Source organism: Taeniopygia guttata, chromosome 33, assembly GCF_048771995.1.
Source record: "Taeniopygia guttata chromosome 33, bTaeGut7.mat, whole genome shotgun sequence".
In the NCBI taxonomy this organism is placed as follows: Eukaryota; Metazoa; Chordata; class Aves; order Passeriformes; family Estrildidae; genus Taeniopygia; species Taeniopygia guttata.
Genome location: NC_133058.1, coordinates 725289 through 751595, shown reverse-complemented (window position 1 = coordinate 751595; position 26307 = coordinate 725289). Strand labels below are relative to the sequence as shown.

The window sequence follows — 26307 nt, the reverse complement described above, 5'->3', positions numbered from 1 at the left end:
TGTGTTCCCCAGGCAGGCGCGGGCGCGGGTGGTCACCGGCTCCGAGCTGGGGCTGTGGGTGTGTCTGTGGTAACTCAGGTGTGTCCCAGGTGTGTCCCAGGTGTGTGACAGGTGTGTTCTCCAGACAGGCGCGGGCGCGGGTGGTGACCGGCTCCGAGCTGGGGCTGTGGGTGTGTCTGTGGTGTGTCCCAGGTGTGTCCCAGGTGTGCCCCAGGTGTGTGACAGGTTACCTGTCCCCAGACAGGCGCGGGCGCGGGTGGTGACCGGCTCCGAGCTGGGGCTGTGGGTGTGTCTGTGGTGGCTCAGGTGTGTCTGTGGTGTGTCCCAGGTAACTCAGGTGTGTCTGTGGTGGCTCAGGTGTGTCCCAGGTAACTCAGGTGTATCACAGGTGTGTCCCAGGTGTGCCCCAGGTGTGTGACAGGTTACCTGTCCCCAGGCAGGCGCGGGCGCGGGTGGTGACCGGCTCCGAGCTGGGGCTGTGGGTGTGTCAGTGGTGTGTCCCAGGTAACTCAGGTGTGTCCAGGTGTGTCCCAGGTGTGTCCCAGGTGTGTGACAGGTGTGTTCCCCCAGGCAGGCGCGGGCGCGGGTGGTGACCGGCTCCGAGCTGGGGCTGTGGGTGTGTCTGTGGTGTGTCCCAGGTAACTCAGGTGTGTCCCAGGTGTGTCCAGGTGTGTGACAGGTGTGTTCTCCAGACAGGCGCGGGCGCGGGTGGTGACCGGCTCCGAGCTGGGGCTGTGGGTGTGTCTGTGGTGGCTCAGGTGTGTCTGTGGTGGCTCAGGTGTGTCTGTGGTGTATCACAGGTGTGTCCCAGGTGTGTGACAGGTGTGTTCCCCAGGCAGGCGCGGGCGCGGGTGGTGACCGGCTCCGAGCTGGCCGCGCTGGCCCCGGGGGCTCTCGAGGAGCTGCTCCGGACCCACCCCGAGATGGTTTTCGCTCGGACGTCGCCGCAGCAGAAGCTGCTCATCGTGGAGAGCTGCCAGCGCCTGGTGGGCACACCTGGGCACACCTGGGCACACCTGGGCGCACCTGGGCACTGCCTCCTTTTCACCATTTTTCCCCAAAATTTTCCCCCATTTTATTCCCCTTTTTCCCCCCATTTTCCCCCCATTTTTCCCCCATTTCCCCCCATTTTTCCCCCTTTTTCCCCAATTTTCCCCCATTTTCCCCTCATTTTCCCCCAATTTTTCTCCCATTTTCCCACAAATTTTCCCCAATTTTTCCCCAATTTCCCCCCCATTTCCCCCCATTTCCCCCCCTTTTTCCCCCCATTTTCCCCCAATTTTTCCCCCATTTTCCCCCAATTTTTCCCATTTCCCCCCCAATTTTCCCCCATTTCCCCCCATTTTCCCCCAATTTTTCCCCAATTTTCCCCCAATTTTCCCCCCATTTCCTCCCATTTTCCCCCCATTTTCCCCCATTTTCCCCCATTTTCCCCCATTTCCCCCATTTCCCCATTTTCCCCCAATTTTCCCCTCATTTTCCCCCAATTTTTCCCCCAATTTTCCCCAATTTTTCCCCCCATTTCCCCACCATTTTTCCCCATTTCTTGGCCATTTTTCACCCGATTTTCACCAAATTTTTTGGCCATTTTTCACCTGATTTTCACCAATTTTTTTTCCCATTTTCCCCCCAAATTTTCTTTTTAAATTTTCCCCATTTCCCCCCAAATTCCCCATTTTTTCCTCAACATCCCCAACTCCATTTCCCTCATTTCTCCCCTATTTTCCCCCTATTTTCCCCATTTTTCCGCCATTTTTCGCCCGATTTTCACCAATTTTTTTTCCCCATTTTCCCCCCAAATTTTCCTTTTTAAATTTTCCCCATTTTCCCCAAATTCCCCATTTTTTTCTCAACGTCCCCAACCCCATTTCCCCCATTTCCCCCACCAATTTTCTCCCTCATTTTTACCCCCTATTTCCCCCATTTTTCGGCCATTTTTCACCCGATTTTCACCAATTTTTTTTCCCCATTTTCCCCCAAAACTTTCCTTTTTAATTTTCCCCATTTTCCCCCAAACTCCCCATTTTTCCCTCAACGTCCCAAACCCCATTTCCCTCATTTCCCCACCAATTTTCTCCCCCATTTTTCCCCCTATTTCCCCCATTTTTGGCCATTTTTTGCCCAATTTTCACCAAATTTTTGGCCATTTTTCACCTGATTTTCACCAATTTTTTTTTCCCATTTTCCCCCCAAAATTTTCCTTTTTTAATTTTCCCCCAAATTCCTCATTTTTTCCTCAACCTCCCCAACTCCATTTCCCTCATTTCTCCCCTATTTTTCCCCCCATTTCCCCCATTTTTCGGCCATTTTCCGCCCGATTGTCACCAAATTTTTTGGCCATTTTTTGCCCGATTTTCACCAATTTTTTTTTCCCCATTTCCCCCCAAAATTTTCCTTTTTTAATTTCCCCCATTTCCCCCAAATTCCCCATTTTTTCCTCAACGTCCCCAACTCCATTTCCCTCATTTCTCCCCCATTTTTCCCCCTATTTCCCCCATTTTTCCGCCATTTTTCGCCCGATTTTCACCGAATTTTTTTTGTTTTTTCCCGTTTTTTCGCTTTTTCGCCCCGTTTTGGCGGCAGGGCGCCATCGTGGCGGTGACGGGCGACGGCGTGAACGACTCGCCGGCGCTGAAGAAGGCCGACATCGGCGTGGCCATGGGCATCGCCGGCTCCGACGCGGCCAAGCAGGCGGCCGACATGATCCTGCTGGACGACAACTTCGCCTCCATCGTCACCGGCGTGGAGCAAGGTGAGACACACCTGGGCAGGTGAGACACACCTGGGCAGGTGAGACACACCTGGGGCAGGTGAGACACACCTGGGCACACCTGGGCAGGTGAGACACACCTGGGCACACCTGGGCACACCTGGGCAGGTGAGACACACCTGGGCACACCTGGGCAGGTGAGACACACCTGGGCACACCTGGGCACACCTGGGACAGGTGTGGAACAAGGCTGTTCCCAAACCTGTCGCCACTCACCTGTCCCGCTCACCTGCCCCTCTCACCTGTGCTCACCTGTCCCTCTCACCTGTCCCACTCACCTGTCCCACACCTGTCCCTCTCACCTGTCCCTCACCTGTCCCCCACACCTGTCCCTCTCACCTGTCCCTCACCTGTCCCCCACACCTGTCCCTCTCACCTGTCCCACACCTGTCCCACTCACCTGTCCCTCTCACCTGTGCTCACCTGTCCCTCTCACCTGTCCCTGTCACCTGTCCCTCTCACCTGTCCCGCTCACCTGTCCCTCTCACCTGTCCCTGTCACCTGTCCCTCTCACCTGTCCCCCTCACCTGTCCCACTCACCTGTCCCCCTCACCTGTCCCTGTCACCTGTCCCTGTCACCTGTCCCTGTCACCTGTCCCCCTCACCTGTCCCTCTCACCTGTCCCTCTCACCTGTCCCGCTCACCTGTGCTCACCTGTCCCTCTCACCTGTCCCTCTCACCTGTCCCCCTCACCTGTCCCCCTCACCTGTCCCCCTCACCTGTCCCCACCTGTCCCCCCCAGGGCGGCTGATCTTTGACAACCTGAAGAAGTCCATCGCCTACACGCTGACCAAGAACATTCCGGAACTGGCGCCGTACCTGGTCTACATCACGGCCAGCGTGCCCCTCCCCCTGGGCTGCATCACCATCCTCTTCATCGAGCTCTGCACCGACATCGTGAGCGCACCTGGGGGCACCTGGGGGCACCTGGGCACACCTGGGGGCAGTTAGAGCGCACCTGGGGGCACCTGGGCACACCTGAGCACACCTGGGGGCAGTTAGAGCACACCTGGGCACTCCTGGGGCCTCCCTGGGGGTGGTTAGAACACACCTGGGCGCACCTGGGCACACCTGGGCATGGCTGGGGGCGGTTAGAGCACACCTGGGCACACCTGGGGGCGGTTATAGCACACCTGGGCACACCTGGGGGCGGTTAGAGAACACCTGGGTACACCTGGGGCCTCCCTGGGGGTGGTTAGAACACACCTGGGCACACCTGGGCACATCTGGGGGCAGTTATAGCACACCTGGGCACACCTGGGCACACCTGGGGGCACCTGGGGGCGGTTAGAGCACACCTGGGCACACCTGGGGGCAGTTACAGCACACCTGGGGGCACCTGGACACACCTGGGGGCAGTTTTAACACACCTGGGCACACCTGGGCACACCTTGGGGGCACCTGGGGGCACCTGGACACACCTGGGGGCAGATATAGTACACCTGGGCACACCTGGGGCCTACCTGGGAGCGGTTAGAGCACACCTGGGCACACCTGGGCACACCTGGGGGAACCTGGACACACCTGGGGGCAGATATAGTACACCTGGGCACACCTGGGCACACCTGGGGCACCTGGGCATGGCTGGGGGCAGTTAGAGCACATCTGGGCACACCTGGAGGCACCTGGGGGCAGTTATAGCACACCTGGGCACACCTGGGCACACCTGGGCACACCTGTGCACACCTGGGCCTACCTGGGGGCAGTTACAGCACACCTGGGCACACCTGGGCACACCTGTGACTCACCTGAGCCCCTCAGCCCCAGTTCCCAGGTGTTTTATCCAGGTGTGGCCGCGCTCTCTCACCTGCTCCAGGTGGATCTGGGGCGGCGGGCGTGGCCGGGCGGGTGTCTCACCTGGCCGCGCCCTCACCTGTGCACACCTGCGCAGTTCCCGTCGGTGTCGCTGGCCTACGAGCGCGCCGAGAGCGACATCATGCACCTGCGGCCGCGCCACCCCCGGCGCGACCGGCTGGTCAACGAGCCCCTGGCCGCCTACTCCTACTTCCAGATAGGTGCGCACCTGGGCACACCTGAGAGCACCTGAGAGCACCTGAGAGCACCTGAGAGCACCTGTGTGCCTCACCTGGCCAGCCTCACCTGTCTGCCTCACCTGTCCAACCTCACCTGTACCTCACCTGAGCTCACCTGTGCGTCTCACCTGTCCAAACTCAATTTTCTGCCTCACCTGAGCCCACCTGAGAGCACCTGAGAGCACCTGAGTACCTCACCTGTCTGCCTTCACCTGGCCAGCCTCACCTGTACCTCACCTGTCTGCCTTCACCTGTCCAACCTCACCTGGGCCCACCTGAGCCCACCTGAGAGCACCTGAGAGCACCTGAGAGCACCTGAGAGCACCTGAGTTCCTCACCTGGCCAGCCTCACCTGTCCTACCTCACCTGTGCCTCACCTGTCCAACTTCACCTGTCTGCCTTCACCTGGCCAACCTCACCTGGGCTCACCTGTGCGCCTCACCTGTCTAACCTCACCTGTGCCTCACCTGTGTGCCTCACCTGTCCAAACTCACTTGTCTGCCTTCACCTGAGCTCACCTGTGCACCTCACCTGTCCAACCTCACCTGTCTGCTTTCGCCTGTCCAACCTCACCTGAGCCCACCTGAGTGCCTCACCTGTCACCTGGCCAACCTCACCTGTACCTCACCTGAGCTCACCTGTGCACCTCACTTGTCCAACCTCACCTGTCCTACCTCACCTGTGCCTCACCTGTGCGCCTCACCTCTCCAACCTCACCTGAGCCCACCTGTGCCTCACCTGAGCTGTGTCACTCACCTGTGCTATCCTATACCTGTGCGCCTCACCTGTCCCTCACCTGTCCCTCACCTGTCCCTCACCTGTGCTCACCTGTGCTCACCTGAGCTCACCTGTCCGTACCTGCACAGGTGTGATCCAGTCCCTGGCGGGTTTCACCGACTACTTCGTGGCCATGGCGCAGGAGGGCTGTCCTGCTCACCTGTCCCTACCTGTCCCTCACCTGTCCCTCACCTGTGCTCACCTGTCCCTCACCTGTCCCTCACCTGAGCTCACCTGTGCTCACCTGCACAGGTGTGATCCAGTCGCTGGCGGGTTTCACCGACTACTTCGTGGCCATGGCGCAGGAGGGGTGTCCTGCTCACCTGTGCTCACCTGTCCCTCACCTGTGCTCACCTGTGCTCACCTGAGCTCACCTGTCCCTCACCTGTCCCTCACCTGTCCCTCACCTGAGCTCACCTATCCCTCCCCTGTCCCTCACCTGTCCCTCACCTGTCCCTCACCTGTGCTCACCTGTGCTCACCTGTGCTCACCTGTCCCTCACCTGTCCCTCACCTGTCCCTCACCTGTGCTCACCTGAGCTCACCTGTCCCTCACCTGAGCTCACCTGTCCCTCACCTGTCCCTCACCTGTGCTCACCTGTCCCTCACCTGTGCTCACCTGTCCCTCACCTGTCCCTCACCTGTGCCTCACCTGTCCCTGTGCTCACCTGTGCTCACCTGTGCTCACCTGTCCCTCACGTGTGCTCACCTGTACCTCACCTGTCCCTCACCTGTCCCTCACCTGAGCTCACCTGTCCGTACCTGCACAGGTGTGATCCAGTCTCTGGCGGGTTTCATCGACTACTTCGTGGCCGTGGCGCAGGAGGGGTGTCCTGCTCACCTGTGCTCACCTGTCCCTCACCTGTCCCTCACCTGTGCTCACCTGTCACTCACCTGTCACTCACCTGTCCCTCACCTGTCCCTCACCTGTGCTCACCTGTGCTCACCTGAGCTCACCTGTCCCACACCTGTCCCTCACCTGTGCTCACCTGTGTCTCACCTGTCACCTGTGCCTCACCTGAGCTGTGTCACTCACCTGTGCTATCCTATACCTGTGCGCCTCACCTGTCCCTCACCTGAGCTCACCTGAGCTCACCTGTCCGTACCTGCTCAGGTGTGATCCAGTCTCTGGCGGGTTTCACCGACTACTTCGTGGCCATGGCGCAGGAGGGATGTCCTGCTCACCTGCCCCTCACCTGTCCCTCACCTGTCCCTCACCTGTCCCTCACCTGTCCTGCTCACCTGTGCTCACCTGTCCCCCACCTGTGCTCACCTGTCCCTCACCTGTCCCTCACCTGAGCTCACCTGCACAGGTGTGATCCAGTCTCTGGCGGGTTTCACCGACTACTTCGTGGCCATGGCGCAGGAGGGGTGTCCTGCTCACCTGTGCTCACCTGTCCCTCACCTGTGCTCACCTGTCCCTCACCTGTCCCTCACCTGTCCCTCACCTGAGCTCACCTGTCCCTCACCTGTGCTCACCTGTGCTCACCTGTGCTCACCTGTCCCTCACCTGTCCCTCACCTGTGCTCACCTGTCCCTCACCTGTCCCTCACCTGAGCTCACCTGTCCCTCACCTGTCCCTCACCTGTGCTCACCTGTGCTCACCTGTCCCTCACCTGTCCCTCACCTGTGCTCACCTGTCCCTCACCTGTCCCTCACCTGTCCCTCACCTGTCCCTACCTGTCCCTACCTGTCCCTCACCTGTCCCTCACCTGTCCCTCACCTGTCCCTCACCTGTGCTCACCTGAGCTCACCTGTCCGTACCTGCACAGGTGTGATCCAGTCCCTGGCGGGTTTCACCGACTACTTCGTGGCCATGGCGCAGGAGGGGTGTCCTGCTCACCTGTGCCTCACCTGTCCCTCACCTGAGCTCACCTGTCCCTCACCTGTCCCTCACCTGTCCCTCACCTGTGCTCACCTGAGCTCACCCGTGCCTCACCTGTGCTCACCTGTCCCTCACCTGTCTCTCACCTGTCCCTCACCTGTCCCTCACCTGAGCTCACCTGTCCCTCACCTGTCCCTCACCTGAGCTCACCTGTCCCTCACCTGTCCCTCACCTGTCCCTCACCTGTGCTCACCTGTGCTCACCTGTCCGTACCTGTACAGGTGTGATCCAGTCTCTGGCGGGTTTCACCGACTACTTCGTGGCCATGGCGCAGGAGGGGTGTCCTGCTCACCTGTCCTGCTCACCTGTCCCTCACCTGTCCCTCACCTGTCCTGCTCACCTGAGCTCACCTGTGTCTCACCTGTCACCTGTGCCTCACCTGAGCTGTGTCACTCACCTGTGCTATCCTATACCTGTGCGCCTCACCTGTCCCTCACCTGTGCTCACCTGTGCCTCACCTGTCCCTCACCTGTCCCTCACCTGTGCTCACCTGTGCTCACCTGTGCTCACCTGTCCCTCACCTGTCCCTCACCTGAGCTCACCTGTCCCTCACCTGTCCTGCTCACCTGTGCTCACCTGTGCTCACCTGTGCTCACCTGTGCTCACCTGTCCCTCACCTGTCCCTCACCTGTCCCTCACCTGAGCTCACCTGTGCTCACCTGTCCCTCACCTGTCCGTACCTGCACAGGTGTGATCCAGTCGCTGGCGGGTTTCACCGACTACTTCGTGGCCATGGCGCAGGAGGGCTGGTGGCCGCTGCTGGTCCTGGGGCTGCGCCCGCGCTGGGAGGACGCGCACGAGCAGGAGCTGCAGGACAGCTACGGCCAGCAGTGGGTGCGGCACACCTGGGCACACCTGGGCACACCTGGGCACACCTGGGCACACCTGGGAGGGGGAAATGGGGGAAAACGGCGAAAAAACGGGGAAAATTGGTGAAAATTTGGTGAAAATTGGGGGGAAGTGGGTGAAAATGGGAGGAGTTGGGGATACCTGGGCACACCTGGGGGCACCTGGGCTCACCTGGGCACACCTGGCAGCACCTGGGAGGGGGAAATGGGGGAAAAACAGCAAAAGTTTGGGGAAAATCGGTGAAAATTGGGGGGAAATGGGTGAAAATGGGAGAATTTGGGGATACCTGGGCACACCTGGGCACACCTGGGCACACCTGGGCACACCTGGAGGCACCCAGGAGGGGGGAAATGAGGCAAAAATGGCAAAAATTTGGGGAAAATTGGTGAAAATTGGGGGGAAATTGCTGAAAGTGGGAGAATTTGGGGACACCTGGGCACACCTGGGCACACCTGGGCACACCTGGGCACACCTGGGAGGGGGGAAATGGGGGAAAAATGGAGAAAATTTGGGGAAAATTGGTGAAAATTTGGTGGAAATTGGGGGGAAGTGGGTGAAAATGGGAGGATTTGGGGATATCTGGGCACACCTGGGCACACCTGGGCTCACCTGGGCTCACCTGGGCACACCTGCCGGCACCTGGGAGGGGGGAAATGGGGAAAATTGGGGGGAAATTGGGGGGAAATTGGTGAAAATTTGGTGAAAATTTGGGGGAAATGGGTGAAAATGGGAGGGGTTGGGGATACCTGGGCACACCTGGGCACACCTGGGCACACCTGGGCACACCTGGGAGGGGGGAAATGGGGGAAAAATGGCGAAAGTTTGGGGAAAATCGGTGAAAATTTGGTGAAAATTGGGGGGAAGTGGGTGAAAATGGGAGGATTTGGGGATACCTGGGCACACCTGGGCACACCTGGGCGCACCTGGGGGTGGGGAAATGGGGGGAAAAGATGAAAATGGGGGGAAATCGGGGGGAAATCAGAGAAAATTGGGGGGAAACGTGTGAAAATTGTGGGATTTGGGCCCGGTGAGGCTCACCTGGGCACACCTGGGCTCACCTGGGCTCACCTGGCGCCGTGCCCGCAGACCTTCGCCCAGCGCAGGTACCAGCAGTACACCTGCTACACCGTCTTCTTCATCAGCATCGAGGTGTGCCAGATCGCCGACGTGCTGATCCGCAAGACGCGCCGGCTCTCCCTGCTGCAGCAGGGGCTCTTCCGGTACACCTGGGCACACCTGGGCGCACCTGGGCACACCTGGGCGCACCTGGGCACACCTGGGCACACCTGGGCACACCTGGGGAAGGGGAAATGGGGGAAAACGGTGAAAATTCGGGGAAAATCGGTGAAAATTTGGGGAAAATCGGTGGATATTGGAGAATTTGGGGATACCTGGGCACACCTGGGCGCACCTGGGGAAGGGGAAATGGGGGAAAATGGTGAAAATTTGGGGAAAATCGGTGAAAATTTGGGGGAAATTGGTGGAAATTTGGGGAAAATCGGTGGATATTGGAGAATTTGGGGACACCTGGGCACACCTGGGGGCACCTGGGCACACCTGGGCACACCTGGGGAAGGGGAAATGGGGAAAACCGGTGAAAATTCGGGGAAAATTGGTGAAAATTTGGGGGAAATTGGTGGAAATTGGATAATTTGGGGACACCTGGGCGCACCTGGGGGCACCTGGGCACACCTGGGGAAGGGGAAATGGGGGAAAATGGTGAAAATTCGGGGAAAATTGGTGAAAATTTGGGGAAAATAGGTGGAAATTTGGGGGAAATCGGTGGATATTGGAGAATGTGGGGACACCTGGGCGCACCTGGCACACCTGGGCACATCTGGGGGCATCTGGGCGCACCTGGGCACACCTGGGCGCACCTGGGGAAGGGGAAATGGGGAAAAACAGTGACAATTCAGGGAAAATAGGTGAAAATTTGGGGGAAATTGCTGGAAATTGGAGAATTTGGGGACACCTGGGCGCACCTGGGCGCACCTGGGCACACCTGGGGAAGGGGAAATGGGGAAAAACGGTGAAAATTCGGGGGAAATCGGTGAAAATTTGGGGGAAATTGGTGGAAATTGGAGAATTTGGGTTGACACAGGTGACACAGGTGATGACACAGGTAATGACACAGGTGTCACAGGTAGCTCAGGTGTCACAGGTGATGTCACAGAGAGGTGACACAGGTGGCTCAGGTGTCACAGGTGATGTCATAGGTGACACAGGTAGCACAGGTGACACAGGTAGCAGCTCACACAGGTGACACAGCTCACACAGGTGACACAGGTAGCACAGGTGACGTCACACAGGTGACACAGGTGACATCACACAGGTGACGTCACAGGTGACACAGGTGACGTCACACAGGTGATGTCACACAGGTGACGTCACACAGGTGACACTCAGGTGCGTTGCAGGAACCGGACCCTGCTGGTGGCCGTGTTCCAGGTGACACAGGTAGCACAGGTGACATCACAGGTGATGTCACAGACAGGTGACACAGGTAGCAGCTCACACAGGTGACACCACAGGTGACACAGGTGGCACAGGTGATGTCACACAGGTGATGTCACACAGGTGATGTCACAGGTGACACAGGTAGCAGCTCACACAGGTGACACAGCTCCCAGAGGTGACACAGGTGGCACAGGTGATGTCACACAGGTGATGTCACACAGGTGACACAGGTGAGGTCACACAGGTGACACTCAGGTGCGTTGCAGGAACCGGACCCTGCTGGTGGCCATCATGTTCCAGGTGACACAGGTAGCTCAGGTGACACAGGTGACACAGGTAGCAGCTCACACAGGTGATGTCACACAGGTGACGTCACACAGGTGACACTCAGGTGCGTTGCAGGAACCGGACCCTGCTGGTGGCCATGTTCCAGGTGACACAGGTAGCACAGGTGACATCACAGGTGATGTCACAGACAGGTGACACAGGTAGCAGCTCACACAGGTGACACAGGTGATGTCACACAGGTGACACAGCTCACACAGGTGACACAGCTCACACAGGTGACATCACACAGGTGACACTCAGGTGTGTTGCAGGAACCGGACCCTGCTGGTGGCCATCGTGTTCCAGGTGTGCATCGGCTGCTTCCTCTGCTACTGCCCGGGGATGCCCAACGTCTTCAACTTCATGCCCATCAGGTGAGCCCGAAACACCTGGGCACACCTGGGAACCCCCAAAATCACCTGGGCACTGCCCCCCTCACACCTGGGGCACACCTGGGCACACCTGGGCACACCTGGGAACCCCAAAACCACCTGGGCACCATCCCCCGCACACCTGGGGGCACCTGGGGCACACCTGGGCACAGCTGGGAACCCCCAAAAACACCTGGGCACCGCCCCCCGCACACCTGGGCACACCTGGGCACACCTGGGGCACACCTGGGCACACCTGGGGCACACCTGGGGCACACCTGGGCACACCTGGGCACACCTGGGGCACACCTGGGGCACACCTGGGCACACCTGGGGCACACCTGGGGCACACCTGGGCACACCTGGGAATCCCCAAAATCACCTGGGCACAAACCCCCACACACCTGGGGGCACCTGGGGCAAACCTGGGCACACCGGGGCACACCTGGGCACACCTGGGGCACACCTGGGCACAGCCAGCTCACCTGCCCAGGTGTGCCCCGCAGGTTCCAGTGGTGGTTGGTGCCGATGCCCTTCGGGCTCCTCATCCTCGTCTACGACGAGATCCGGAAACTCGGCGTGAGGAGACACCCGGGCAGTGAGTGACACACCTGGGCACCTGGGGCACACCTGGGATACACCTGGGATACACCTGGGATACACCCGGGCAGTGAGTGACACACCTGGGGCACACCTGGGGCACACCTGGGATACACCTGGGATACACCTGGGCAGTGAGTGACACACCTGGGGCACCTGGGCACACCTGGGCAGACGTGGGCACACACCTGGGCACACCTGGGCACATCTGGGAGACACCCGGGCAGTGAGTGACACACCTGGGCACACCTGGGGGCACCTGGGGGCACCTGGGGGCACCTGGGATACACCTGGGCACACCTGGGGCACCTGGGCACACACCTGGGATACACCCGGGCAGTGAGTGACACACCTGGGCACAGCTGGGGCACCTGAGAACACACCTGGGGCACACCTGGGGGCACCTGGGATACACCTGGGCAGTGAGTGACACACCTGGGCACACACCTGGGGACACCTGGAGCACCTGGGGGCACCTGGGATACACCCGGGCACACCTGGGATACACCTGGGGGCACCTGGGGACACACCTGGGCACACCTGGGCACAGCTGGGTACACCTGTGGGGTACCTGGGGGATACCTGGGGGGTACCTGGGGGGCACCTGGGCACACCTGGGGGTGCCCCCCCTCACCTGTCCGGGTTATTTTCCCTCTCAGGTTGGTGGGATCGGGAGCTTTACTACTGAGAGACACACCTGGGCACACCTGGGCACACCTGGGCACACCTGGAACTCACCTGGGCACACCTGGAACTCACCTGGGCACACCTGGACCTCACCTGGGCACACCTGGAACTCACCTGGGCACACCTGGGCACACCTGGGCCCCTCCCCCCACCCCTGGACTCGATCCCCTCCCCCACCCCCCCAAATAAAGGCACAGGTGACTCGGCCAGGTGTGTGCAGGTGTTTATTGCTCGTGGAACGACCCAAAAAAACCCAAAAGGTCACCAAGAAATCACCAAAAAAATCACAAAAACCCAAAAAACACTAAATACATAAAAAAACACCAAAAAAACACGAAAAAAAAAAAACAAATCACAAAAAACTCCCCCGGAACCCCAAAAAATTAAAAAAAAAAATCCCAACAACCCCCCAAAAAATCCCCCCCAAAAAAGTAAAAAAAAAAAATACCAAAACATTAACAAAGGCCCAAAAAAATCCCCCCAGAATCCCAAAAATTTCCAAAAAAAACCCAAAACCGCAGAAATGCCAAAAAACCCAAAACCAAAAGAAAAACCTGCAAAAATTACCAAAAAATCCCCCCAAAACTACCAAAAACACAAAGAAACCCACCCCCCACAAAATAATCCCCAAAACGCCCAAAAATCCCCAGAAAAATCCCCTAAATCCCCCAAAACCCCCAAAATCCCAAAGAAAAACCCCCAAACCCCCCAAAACCCCCAAAATCCTAAAAATTGCCAAAAACCCCCAAGAAATCCCAAAAAATCACCCTAGAAATCCCCCAAAATCCCAAATGTCCCCAAAAATATAAAAAATCCCCAAACATTTCCAAACCCCCCCAAAAATCCCCAAAATCCGCCAAAACCCCCGAAAAATCCCCAAAAAAACCCCAAAAATTCGGCCCGGGCGCCTCTTCCCGTCACGTGACGCGTCGAGGCCACGCCCCTTGACGGCGAATTACGTCAGGGGGCGTGGTTTCGGTTCATATTTGCATAATGGGCGTGGCTTGTCCGCAAGGACGACGTTACGGTGGGCGTGGCGCAACTGGCGATGACGTAATGGGAGGAGAGATTGTGGGCGTGGTTTCCGCGTTGTGGGCGTGGCCAGCGGGGCAGCAATGGCGGCGCTGCGCGTGCTCGTGGGGGTCAAGCGCGTCATTGACTTCGCCGTCAAGGTAAGGGCACACCTGGGCACACCTGGGCACACCTGGGCACCCCCGGGCACCCCCGGGCACCCACCAACCCCCTCCCACCGCTGGAACCCCGAAATCCCCCGAAATCCCCAAAAAAAACCCGAAAAAAATGCGAAAAAACAGCAAAAACCAGCAAAAAAACACAAAAAACCCCAAAAAATCCCCTCAAAAACACTAAAAAAGCACAAAAATATCTATAAAACACCAGAAAACACAAAAAAACCCCCAAAAGTCCCAAAAAACCCAAAAATGCAAAAATCCTGAGATAATTTTTAGTGTATTGGGCACACCTGGGCACCCCCAAACCCCCAAACCCCTCCCCCCGCGTGACCCCCGAAATACCCCCAAAAACCCCGAAAAAAACCCCAAAAATCCCAAAAAACCCCAAAAAACACCCAACCCCCCCCAAAAAAAATCCCTCAAAAAGAAAAAGTACCCAAAAACCAGCAAAAACCAGCAAAAAAAGCCAAACAACCCCAAAAAATCCCAAAGTCCTGGGACCATTTTTAGATTGGGGTGGAGAGAACTCACCTGGGCACACCTGGGCACACCTTTACCCCCCCGTCAACCCCCAAAATCCCCTAAAACTCCCTCAAATCCACCCAAAAACCCCAAATTCCTCCCAATCCCCCCAAGAAAACCCCAAAAATCCCAAAATCCTGAGTTAATTTTCAGTTTGGGGTGGAGAGAACTCACCTGGGCACACCTGTGCCCACCTGTGCCCACCTACCAACCCGCCAAACCCCCCTAAAATCACCAAAATTCCCCAAAAAACACCCCAAAAAAATCCGAAATTCCACAAAAAAATCCCAAAATCTTGAGATAATTTTCAGTTTAGGGTGGAGAGGGCACACCTGGGCACACCTGGGTACACCTGGGCACACCTGTACCAACCTTTGCCCACTTACCAAGCCCCCAAACCCCCCAAAAAATCCCCAAAAAACCCCAAAAAAACACCAAAAAATCCCCAAAAAAGACCCCAAATCCCCTCCCCGTGGCACCGGGACATGCTCACCTGCCCAGGTGTGCCCGGCAGGTGCGGGTGGCGCCGGGCGGGGCGGCGGTGCAGACGCAGGGCGTGAAGCACTCGCTGAACCCTTTCTGCGAGATCGCGCTGGAGGAGGCCGTGCGCCTGCGCGAGGCCGGAGCTGCCACAGAGGTGGTGGTGGCAACGCTGGGCACCAAGGCCAGCCAGGTGAGGGCACCTGGGCACACCTGGGGGCACCTGGGAGGAAAAAACGGGGAAAAACGGGGAAAAAACGGAGAAAAACGGTGAAAATTGAGGGGAAAATGGGGAAAATTGGAGAGAAACTGAGGCAAATTGGGAGAATTTTGGGGTTTGAGCACACCTGGGGGCACCTCGGGGGGAGAAATTGGGGAAAAAACAGGGAAAAATGGGGGAAAATGGAGAAAAATTGAGGGAAATTGGGGAGAAAATGGGGGAAATTGGGGGAATTTTGGGGTTTGGGCACACCTGGGCACACCTGGGGAGGAAATGGGGAAAATGGGGGAAAAAACCTGGGGAAAACGGGAAAATGGGGGGAAAATGGAGGGAAAATGGGGGAAATTGGGGGAAATTTTGGGGTTTGGGCACACCTGGGGGTACCTGGGCACACCTGGGGGGGAAAAGGGGAAAAATGGGGAAAAAATGGGGAAAAAACGGGGGAAAGAACGGAGAAAAACGGTGAAAATTGAGGGGGAAATGTGGCAAATTGGGGGAAAGTTTGGGGTTTGGGCACACCTGGGCACACCTGGGGGTACCTGGGCACACCTGGGGGGGAAATGGGGGAAAAACAGGGAAAAAACGGGACAAAATGAGGGAAAATGGAGGGAAAATGGGGGGAAACTGAGGCAAATTGGGGAAAAGTGGGGAGTTTGGGCATTTTTTTGGCGTAATTTCGAGCCTTTTTTTTTTTTTTTGCTATTTTTGGGGCATTTTTGGGGGATATTTTGGGCATTTGGGGCATTTTTTTGGTTGTTTATTTTGGGGATGTTTTTTGGCATTCTTGGGGCATTAAAAATATTTTTTTTGGCATATTTTTGGAGTAATTTGGTGGCGTCTTTTTGGGTTATTTTTGGGGGTTTTTTTTGCCATTTTGTGCCGTTTTTGGCCATTTTTGGGGTGAATTTCAGCAATTCCGGCCCATTCCATTAACCCCTTGCTCCCCGCAGGAGACCTTGAATTTCGGGTTATTTTTGGGGGTTTTTTGGGTATTTTTGTGCCGTTTTTGGGGTGAATTTTGGCAATTTTGGCCCATTCCATTAACCCCTTGCTCCCTGCAGGAGACCTTGAATTTCGGGTTATTTTTGGGTATTTTTTTGGTATTTTTTGGCCATTTTTGGGTATTTTTGTGCCATTTTTGGGGTAAATTTCAGCAATTCTGGCCCATTTCATTAACCCCTTGCTCCCCGCAGGAGACCTTGAATTTCAGGTTATTTTTGGGTATTTTTTGGGTATTTTTGTGCCGTTTTTGTGCTGTTTTTGACCATTTTTGGGGTGAATTCCGGCAATTTTGGCTCATTCCATTAACCCCTTGCTCCCCGCAGGAGACCTTGAATTTCGGGTTATTTTTGGGTATTTTTTTGGCCGTTTTTGGGGTGAATTTCAGCAATTCTGGCCCATTCCATTAACCCCTTGCTCCCCGCAGGAGACCTTGAATTTGGGTTATTTTTGGGTATTTTTTGGGTATTTTTGTGCCGTTTTTGTGCCATTTTGGTGCCGTTTTTGGGGTGAATTTCGGCAATCCTGTTCCATTTCATTAACCCCTTGCTGCCCGCAGGAGACCTTGAATTTCGGGTTATTTTTGGGTATTTTTGTGCCGTTTTTGTGCCATTTTTGTGCCGTTTTTGGGGTAAATTTCAGCAATTTTGGCCCATTTCATTAACCCCTTCCTCCCCGGAGGAGACCTTGAATTTCGGGTTATTTTGGGGTTTTTTTGGGTATTTTTGTGCCGTTTTTGTGCCGTTTTTGGCCATTTTTGGGGTAAATTTCAGCAATTTTGGCTCATTCCATTAACCCCTTGCTCCCCGCAGGAGACCTTGAATTTCGGGTTATTTTTGGGGGGTTTTGGGGTATTTTTTGGGGTAAATTTCAGCAATTTTGGCCCGTTCCATTAACCCCTTGCTCCCCGCAGGAGACCTTGAATTTCGGGTTATTTTTGGGGTTTTTTGAGTATTTTTTGGCCATTTTTGGGGTGAATTTCAGCAATTTCAGCCTGTTTCATTAACCCCTTGCTCCCCGCAGGAGACCTTGAATTTCGGGTTATTTTTGGGGTTTTTTTGTGCCGTTTTTGGCCATTTTTGGTGTGAATTTTGGCAATTTTGGCTCATTTCATTAACCCCTTGCTCCCCGCAGGAGACCTTGAATTTCGGGTTATTTCTGGGTATTTTTGGGGTTTTTTTGGGTATTTTTGTGCCGTTTTTGTGCCATTTTTGTGCCGTTTTTGGGGTAAATTTCAGCAATTTTGGCTCATTTCATTAACCCCTTGCTCCCCGCAGGAGACCTTGAATTTCGGGCTATTTTGGGGGGTTTTGGGGTATTTTTTGGGGTAAATTTCAGCAATTTTGGCCCGTTCCATTAACCCCTTGCTCCCCGCAGGAGACCTTGAATTTGGGTTATTTTGGGGGGTTTTGGGGTATTTTTTGTGGTTAATTTTGGCAATTCCGGCCCGTTTCATTAACCCCTTGCTCCCCGCAGGAGACCTTGAATTTCGGGTTATTTTTGGGTATTTTTTTGGTATTTTTGTGCCGTTTTTGTGCCGTTTTTGACCATTTTTGGGGTGAATTCCGGCAATTCCGGCCTGTTCCATTAACCCCTTGCTCCCCGCAGGAGACCTTGAATTTTGGGTTATTTTTGGGTATTTTTTGGGTATTTTTGTGCCGTTTTTGGGGTAAATTTCAGCAATTTTGGCCCATTCCATTAACCCCTTGCTCCCCACAGGAGACCTTGAATTCGGGTTATTTTTGGGTTTTTTTGGGTATTTTTGTGCCGTTTTTGACCATTTTTGGGGTGAATTCCAGCAATTCAGGCCTGTTTCATTAACCCCTTCCTCCCCGCAGGAGACCTTGAATTTCGGGTTATTTTTGGGTATTTTTGGGGTTTTTTTGTGCCATTTTTGGCCATTTTTGTGCCGTTTTTGGGGTGAATTTCGGCAATCCCGTTCCATTAACCCCTTGCTCCCCGCAGGAGACCTTAAATTTCGCGTTATTTTTGTGCCGTTTTTGTGCCGTTTTTGACCATTTTTGGGGTGAATTTCAGCAATTTTGGCTCATTCCATTAACCCCTTGCTCCCCGCAGGAGACCTTGAATTTCGGGTTATTTTTGGGTTATTTTTGGGTATTTTTTGGGGTAAATTTCAGCAATTCTGGCCCGTTCCATTAACCCCTTGCTCCCCGCAGGAGAACTTGAATTTCGGGTTATTTTTGGGTATTTTTTGGCCATTTTTGGGGTGAATTTTGGCAATTTCGGTCCGTTTCATTAACCCCTTGCTCCCCGCAGGAGACCTTGAATTTCGGGTTATTTTTGGGTATTTTTGTGCCATTTTTGTGCCGTTTTTGGGGTAAATTTCAGCAATTTTGGCCCATTTCATTAACCCCTTCCTCTCCGCAGGAGACCTTGAATTTCGGGTTATTTTTGGGTATTTTTTTGGTATTTTTTGGCCATTTTTGGGTATTTTTGTGCCGTTTTTGGAATGAATTTCAGCAATTCCGGCCCGTTCCATTAACCCCTTCCTCCCCGGAGGAGACCTTGAATTTTGGGTTATTTTGGAGGTTTTTTGGGTATTTTTTGGCCATTTTTGGGTATTTTTGCGCCATTTTTGGGGTAAATTTCGGCAATTCCAGCCCATTTCATTAACCCCTTGCTCCCCGCAGGAGACCTTGAATTTCGGGTTATTTTTGGGGTTTTTTTGGGTATTTTTTGGTGTGAATTTCAGCAATTTTGGCCCGTTTCATTAACCCCTTGCTCCCCGCAGGAGACCTTGAATTTCGGGTTATTTTTGGGTTATTTTTTGGGTATTTTTGTGCCGTTTTGGGGTGAATTCCGGCAATCCCGTTCCATTAACCCCTTGCTCCCCGCAGGAGACGCTGCGCACGGCCCTGGCCATGGGCGCTGACCGGGCGGTTCTGGCCGAGCTGGCCGAGGGCGCGGCCGCGGGGCCCCGGGAAGTGGCCGTGGCTCTGGCGGCGCTGGCCCGGCGGCTGCAGCCGCAGCTGGTGCTGCTGGGCAAGCAGGTGGGGCAGTATTGATCACTATTGATCCCCTATCGGCTCCCTATTGGTTCCCTATTGGCTCCCTATTGGCTCCCTATTGGTTCCCTGTTAGGCCCTATAGGTACCCTACAGAATCCTATTGATCTCTATGGATCCCCTATAGGAACCTGTGGAACCCTATGGAACCCTATGGAACCCTATTGATCCCTATTGATTCTCTATTGATCCTTATTGATCCCCTATTGATCCCCTATTGGCTCCCTATTGGTTCCCTGGTAAGCCCTATGGGTACCCTACAGAATCCTATTGATCCCCTATAGGAATCTGTGGAACCCTATGGAACCCTATTGATCCCTATTGATTCTCTATTGATCCCTATTGATCCCTATTGATCCCCTATTGATCCCCTATCGGCTCCCTATTGGTTCCCTGTTAAGCCCTATGGATTCCCTATAGAATCCTATTGATCCCTATGGATCCTCTATAGGAATCTGTGGAACCCTATGGAACCCTATTGATCTTTATTGATCCCCTATTGATCCTTATTGATCCTTATTGATCCCTACAGATCCCTATAGATTACCTGTTGCTTCTCTATTGATCCCTATGGATCCCCTATAGAAACCTATAGAACTCTTATTGATCCCTATAGATCCCTATTGATTCGCTATAGATCCTTATAGACTCCCATTGGTCCTTATTGATCCCTATGGGACTCTATAGACTCCCCTATTGATCCCTCTAGATCTCCTATTGATCCCCTATTGATCCCCTATAGATCCCGATAGAATCCCATTGATCCCTGTTGATCCCTATAAACCCTTATCGATCATCCATAGGTCCCTATTGATCCCCTATTGACCCCATTGATCCCCTATAGATCCCCCCCAGGCCGCTCCCCCAGCCCCGGGGAGGGTGAATCCCGCACAGATCCCCCTATCGATCCCCTATCGATCCCCTATCGATCGGCTTTTCCCCCCCCCAGGCCATCGATGACGATTGCAACCAGACCGGGCAGATCCTGGCCGCCATCTTGGACTGGCCGCAGGTAGGCCGCGCCCGCGGGGCATCATGGGATACATCCGCCCAAACCGCGGGGCATCATGGGATACATCCGCCCAAACCGCGGGGCATTGTGGGATACATCCGCCCAAACCGCGGGGCATCATGGGATACATCCGCCCAAACCGCGGGGCATTGTGGGATACATCCGCCCCCAAACCGCGGGGCATCGTGGGATACATCCGCCCAAACCGCGGGGCACTGTGGGATATATGTATCCCAAATGGGGCTGGGCCTGCTCCAAACTGGTCCCGTCCCAGTCCAAACTGGTCCATACTGGTCCCAGTCCATACTAGTCCTGTTCCAGCCCATACTGGTCCCGTCCCAGTCCGAACTGGTCCTGTCCCAATCCATACTGGTCCCATCCCAGTCCATACTGGTCCCATCCCAGTCCATACTGGTCCCGTCCCAGTCCATACCGGTCCCAGCCCAGTCCATACTGGTCCCAGTCCATCCCGGTCCCGTCCCAGATCAAACTGGTCCTGTCCCCAGCCCAAACTGGTCCCATCCCCATTCTTACTGGTCCCAGTCCATACTGGTCCCGTCCCAGTCCATACTGGTCCCAGTCCATACTGGTGTGATCTCAGTCCATACTGGTCCGGTCCCAGTCCATCCCAGTCCCTCCCAGTCCCTCCCAGTCCCTCCCAGTCCCCTCCCCATCCATCCCAGTCCCTCCCAGTCCCTCCCAGTCCCTCCCAGTCCCTCCCAGTCCCTCCCAGTCCCTCCCAGTCCATCCCAGTCCGTCCCGCAGGGCACGTTCGCCTCGCGGGTGTCGCTGGAGCCGGGGGCGGTGCAGGTGCAGCGGGAGGTGGACGGGGGCCTGGAGACGCTGCGGCTGCGGCTGCCGGCGGTGCTGACGGCCGACCTGCGCCTCAACGAGCCGCGCTACGCCACGCTGCCCAACATCATGGTGCGTGCTCCTCGGAATTCCCTAAATTCCCCAAAAATTCCCAAAATTCCCAAAATTCCCCAAAATTCGCCGTGGTTCCCATAGGGCGCAATGGGGGTAGACCTGTTGTCCCAACACCTGGGTTATAGGGAATGGCATTTACTAAAATTTACGCAATCCCCCAAATTTCAGGGCTGTTCCCCAAATTTATGGGGTTCTCCCAAGTCCCTAAAATTCCCAAAAATTCCCCAAACTTCCCAAAATTCCTCAAAATTCGTGGTTTTCCCATAGGGCGCAATGGGGGTAGACCTGTTGTCCGCTATGCCTGGCATCAATGGGAATGGGATCTTCCCAAAATTCCTGGGGTTCCCCCAAATTCCAAGACTTTTCCTCAAATCCAGGGATGTTCCCCAAATCCCCAGGAGCCCCAGAATCCCAGGAAATTCCTCAAAATTCCCGAAATTCCCCAAAATTCGCGGTGGTTCCCATAGGCCGCAATGGGGGTAGACATGTTGTCCCAACACCGGGGTTATAGGGAATGGCGTTTTCCCAAAATTTACGAGATTCCCCCAAATTTCAGAGGTTTTCCCCAAATTTATCGGGCTCTCCCAAATCCCTAAAATTCCAGGAAATTCCCCAAAATTCCTCAAAATTCATGGTTTTCCCATAAGGTCCAATGGGGGTAGACCTGTTGTCCGCTATGCCTGGCATCAATGGGAATGGGATCTTCCCAAAATTCCTGGGGTTCCCCCAAATTCCAAGACTTTTCCCCAAATCCAGGGATACTCCCCAAATCCCCAGGAGCCCAAGAATCCCAGGAAATTCCCCAAAATTCCCGAAATTCCCCAAAATTCGTGGTGGTTCCCATAGGCCGCAATGGGGGTAGACCTGTTGTCCCAACACCTGGGGTTATAAGGAATGGTGTTTTCCTAAAATTTACGGGGTCCCCCAAATTTCAGGGCTGTTCCCCAAATTTATGGGGCTCTCCCAAATCCCTAAAATTCCAGGAAATTCCCCAAAATTCCCAAAATTCCTCAAAATTCGTGGTTTTCCCATAGGGCGCAATGGGGGTCGACCTGTTGTCCGCTATGCCTGGGATCAATGGGAGTGGGATTTTCCCAAAATTTCTGCGGTTCCCCCAAATTTCAAGACTTTTTCCCAAATTCAGGGATGTTCCCCAAATCCCCAGGAGCCCCAGAATCCCAGGAAATTCCTCAAAATTCCCAAAATTCCCCAAAATTCGCGGTGGTTCCCATAGGCCGCAATGGGGTTAGACCTGTTGTCCCAACACCTGTGGTTATAGGGAATGGCATTTCCCAAATTTACGGGATCCCCCAAATTTCAGGGCTGTTCCCCAAATTTATGGGGCTCTCCCAAGTCTCTAAAATTCCAGGAAATTCCCCAAAATTCCTCAAAATTCGTGGTGGTTCCCATAGGGCACAATGGGGGTAGACCTGTTGTCCCAACACCTGTGGTTATAGGGAATGGCATTTTCCCAAAATTTATGGGATCCCCCAAATTTCAAGACTTTTCCCCAAATCCAGGGATGTTCCTCAAATTCCCCAGGAGCCCCAGAATCCCAGGAAATTCCTCAAAATTCCCGAAATGCCCCAAAATTCGTGGTGGTTCCCATAGGGCGCAATGGGGGTCAACCTGTTGTCCCAACACCTGGGGTTATAAGGAATGGTGTTTTCCCAAAATTTATGGGATCCCCCAAATTTCAGGGGTGTTCCCCAAATTTATGGGGCTCTCCCAAGTCCCTAAAATTCCAGGAAATTCCCCAAAATTCCCCAAATTCCCCAAAATTCATGATTTTCCCATAAGGTCCAATGGGGGTAGACCTGTTGTCCGCTATGCCTGGCATCAATGGGAGTGGGATCTTCCCAAAATTCCTGCGGTTTCCCCAAATTCCAAGACTTTTCCCCAAATCCAGGGATGTTCCCCAAATTCCCCAGGAGCCCCAGAATCCCAGGAAATTCCCCAAAATTCCCGAAATTCCCCAAAATTTGCCGTGGTTCCCATAGGGCGCAATGGGGGTAGACCTGTTGTCCTGACACTTGGGAATGGGATCCTTCCTAAATTTTTGGGAATTACCAAAATTCCTGGGATTTCCCTAAATCCCAGGAGTGTTCCCAAAATTCCCCGGGGATTCCCAAAATGATTCCCTGAAAAATCAAACTAAATCCCCAAAAAAAGCAAAAAAAAAGATCTGAAAAAAAAAAATAAAAACCTGAAAAAATCCTAAAAAAATTCCTTAAAAATTCCTTAAATAATCCCAAAAACCCCAAAAATATTAAAAAAAAAATCCCAATAAATCCCTAAAAAAATTCCTAAAAACTCCTCAAAAAGTCTTCAAAAAATTCCTAAAAAAAAAAATTCCTGAAAAAAATCCCCCCCAAACCCCTGAAAAATCACCAAAAAAAATCCTAAAAATTTTCTAAAATCTCCTGAAAAGAAATCCCCCAGAAATTCCAAGAAATTTTCCGCCCCGAAAAAAAATTCTTAAAAAGCCCCAAAACAGTCCCAAAAATTCCTAAAAAAATCCCTAAAAAACCAAAGAAAATCCCCCCAAAAAATTCCAAAAAATCTCTAAGAAAATCCCAGAATTCCCCCAAAAAAATCTCAAAAAAATCCCCCCAAAAACCCTAAAAAATCCTACAAAATAGTTCAAAAAAAAAAAAATCTCATAAAGTTTAAAAAAAATCTCTAAAAATTCTCAAAAAATCCTAAGAATTCCCAAAAAAATCCTAAAAAATGTTTAAAAAGTCAAAAAAGGTCTTAAATAATATCAAAAAATTTAAAAAAAATTTTTAAAAAATTGAAAAAAAATCCCCAAAAATTCTCAAAAAATCATCAAAAATTCTCAAAAAATCACAAAAAAATTCTCAAATAATATCAAAAAATTAAAGGAAAAAAAATTGAAAAAAATTGAAAAAAAAATCCCCAAAAAATTCTCAAAAAATCATCAAAAAATTCTCAAAAAATCATCAAAAATTCTCAAAAAATCATCAAAAAATTCTCAAAAAAATCCCAAAAAATTCTCAAAAAATCCCAAAAAATTCCTTAAAAAATACCAAAATTTCCCCCAAAAAAATATTAAAAAATTTTATTTTTTGATTGTGCTTTTGGTGCTGCAGAAGGCGAAGAAGAAGCCGCTGGAGGTGGTGCCGGCGGCCGATCTGGGGGTGCCGGCGGGGCCCCCCCGGCTGCGGCTGCTGCAGCTGCAGGAGCCGCCCCCGAGGGCGGGCGGGGAGAAGGTGGAGAGCGTGGAGAGCTTGGTGGGGAAACTGAGGCACGCCGGACGCATCTGACACACCAGTTCAGACCAGTTCATCCCAGTGCCTTCCCAGTTCATCCCAGTTCAACCCCAGTGCCTTCCCAGTTCATCCCAGTTCATCCCAGTTCATCCCAGTTCATCCCAGTGCTGTATAGAGCGTGGAGAGCCTGCTGGGGAAACTGAGGCACGCCGGACGCATCTGACACACCAGTACTCCCAGTTCATCCCAGTCCATCCCAGTTCAACCCCAGTTCATCCCAGTTCATCACAGTCCGTCCCAGTTTGTCCCAGTGCTGTATAGAGCGTGGAGAGCTTGGTGGGGAAACTGAGGCACGCCGGACGCATCTGACACCAGTTTGGACCAGTTTGTCCCAGTGCCTTCCCAGTTTAACCCCAGTGCTGCCCCAGTGCCTTCCCAGTTCATCCCAGTCCGTCCCAGTTCATCCCAGCGCTGTATAGAGCATCGAGAGCTTGCTGGGGAAACTGAGGCACGCCGGACGCATCTGACACCGGTTCAGACCAGTTTGTCCCAGTTTAACCCCAGTGCCTTCCCAGTTTAACCCCAGTGCCGTCCCAGTTCATCCCAGTTCATCCCAGTGCTGTACAGAGCATCGAGAGCCTGCTGGGGAAACTGAGGCACGCCGGCCGCATCTGACACCAGTTTGTCCCAGTTCATCCCCAGTGCCTTCCCAGTGCCTTCCCAGTTCATCCCAGTTCATCCCAGTTCATCACAGTTCGTCCCAGTTTGTCCCAGTGCTGTACAGAGCGTGGAGAGCTTATTGGGGAAACTGAGGCACGCCGGACGCATCTGACCCGCCAGTTCAGACCAGTTCATCCCAGTGCCTTCCCAGTTTGTCCCAGTTCAACCCCAGTGCTGTCCCAGTTCATCCCAGTCCATCCCAGTCCATCCCAGTTTGTCCCAGTGCTGTACAGAACGTAGAGAGGTTATTGGGGAAACTGAGGCACGCCGGACGCATCTGACACACCAGTACTCCCAGTTCATCCCAGTGCCTTCCCAGTTTAACCCCAGTTCATCCCAGTTCATCACAGTCCGTCCCAGTTCATCCCAGTGCTGTACAGAGCGTGGAGAGCCTGCTGGGGAAACTGAGGCACGCCGGACGCATCTGACACCAGTTTGTCCCAGTTCAACCCCAGTGCCTTCCCAGTTTAACCTCAGTGCTGTCCCAGTTCATCCCAGTTCATCCCAGTGCTGTACAGAGCGTGGAGAGCTTGGTGGGGAAACTGAGGCACGCCGGACGCATCTGACACACCAGTGCTCCCAGTTCATCCCAGTGCCTTCCCAGTTCAACCCCAGTTCATCCCAGTTCATCCCAGTTCATCCCAGTGCTGTACAGAGCGTGGAGAGCTTATTGGGGAAACTGAGGCACGCCGGACGCATCTGACACCAGTTCAGACCAGTTCATCCCAGTGCCTTCCCAGTGCCTTCCCAGTCTGTCCCAGTTCATCCCAGTCCGTCCCAGTCCCTCCCAGTTCCCCCCAATCCCTCCCAGTCCGTCCCAGTCTGGCCCAGTTCCCCCCAGTGCCTCCCAGTTCATCCCAATAAAGGCGTGGCCAGTTCAATGACGTCATTGCGTTCTGTGGGGGCGTGGCTTAAAGGGGCGGGGCCTGGCCCAGTTGTAGTGGGTTTTACTGGTTTTTACTGGTTTTGGGTGGTTTTTGCTGTGGGTGCGTCCCAGTATAACCCAATTTGTCCCAGTTCAGGCCCTGGCGGGTCCCAGTTCATCCAAGTCTGTCCCAGTTCATCCCAGTCTGTCCCAGTTTGTCCCAGTTCAGGCCCTGGCGGGTCCCAGTTCATCCCAGTTCATCCCAGTTCATCCCAGTATAACCCAGTTTGTCCCAGTTCAGGCCCTGGCGGGTCCCAGTTCATCCCAGTTTGTCCCAGTTCAGGCCCTGGCGGGTCCC

General features: G+C 54.0%; 2 protein-coding genes across 10 annotated transcripts in view; both read left to right on the top strand.

Moving 5' to 3' along the window:
• ATP4A (ATPase H+/K+ transporting subunit alpha) overlaps positions 1-12962 on the top strand; it is a 34955-nt gene extending 21993 nt beyond the window's left edge. Inside the window, exons 15-23 of one of the 2 annotated variants that reach the window (XM_072920732.1) lie at positions 836-986; positions 2584-2752; positions 3513-3667; positions 4662-4785; positions 8153-8298; positions 9400-9533; positions 11370-11471; positions 11975-12066; positions 12728-12962. In XM_072920732.1, the coding sequence (XP_072776833.1) occupies positions 836-986; positions 2584-2752; positions 3513-3667; positions 4662-4785; positions 8153-8298; positions 9400-9533; positions 11370-11471; positions 11975-12066; positions 12728-12756 (1102 nt within the window). In that variant the 3' untranslated portion in view covers positions 12757-12962. Of the gene's footprint in view, positions 1-835; positions 987-2583; positions 2753-3512; positions 3678-3872; positions 3928-4661; positions 4786-8152; positions 8299-9399; positions 9534-11369; positions 11472-11974; positions 12067-12727 lie in introns of those variants that run through there. The other variant, XM_072920731.1, reaches the window with a different exon arrangement.
• Positions 12963-13791: 829 nt separating this feature from the next.
• Positions 13792-25831, top strand: ETFB (electron transfer flavoprotein subunit beta). 8 transcript variants are annotated; one of them, XM_072920734.1, is made up of 8 exons: positions 13792-13927; positions 14982-15140; positions 19025-19177; positions 20142-20204; positions 20970-21128; positions 24245-24399; positions 24569-24615; positions 25530-25723. In XM_072920734.1, exons 1-7 carry the CDS (start codon positions 13871-13873, stop codon positions 24585-24587), a joined length of 765 nt encoding a protein of 254 aa, XP_072776835.1. In that variant the 5' UTR covers positions 13792-13870; the 3' UTR covers positions 24588-24615; positions 25530-25723. The 8 variants fall into 8 exon arrangements, with proteins under 8 accessions (XP_072776835.1, XP_072776838.1, XP_072776839.1 ...); XM_072920737.1 differs by lacking the exons at positions 24569-24615; positions 25530-25723 and adding an exon at positions 25769-25831; XM_072920738.1 differs by lacking the exon at positions 24569-24615 and having other exon boundaries at positions 24245-24382; positions 25477-25723.
• The last annotated feature ends 476 nt before the right edge of the window (positions 25832-26307 follow it).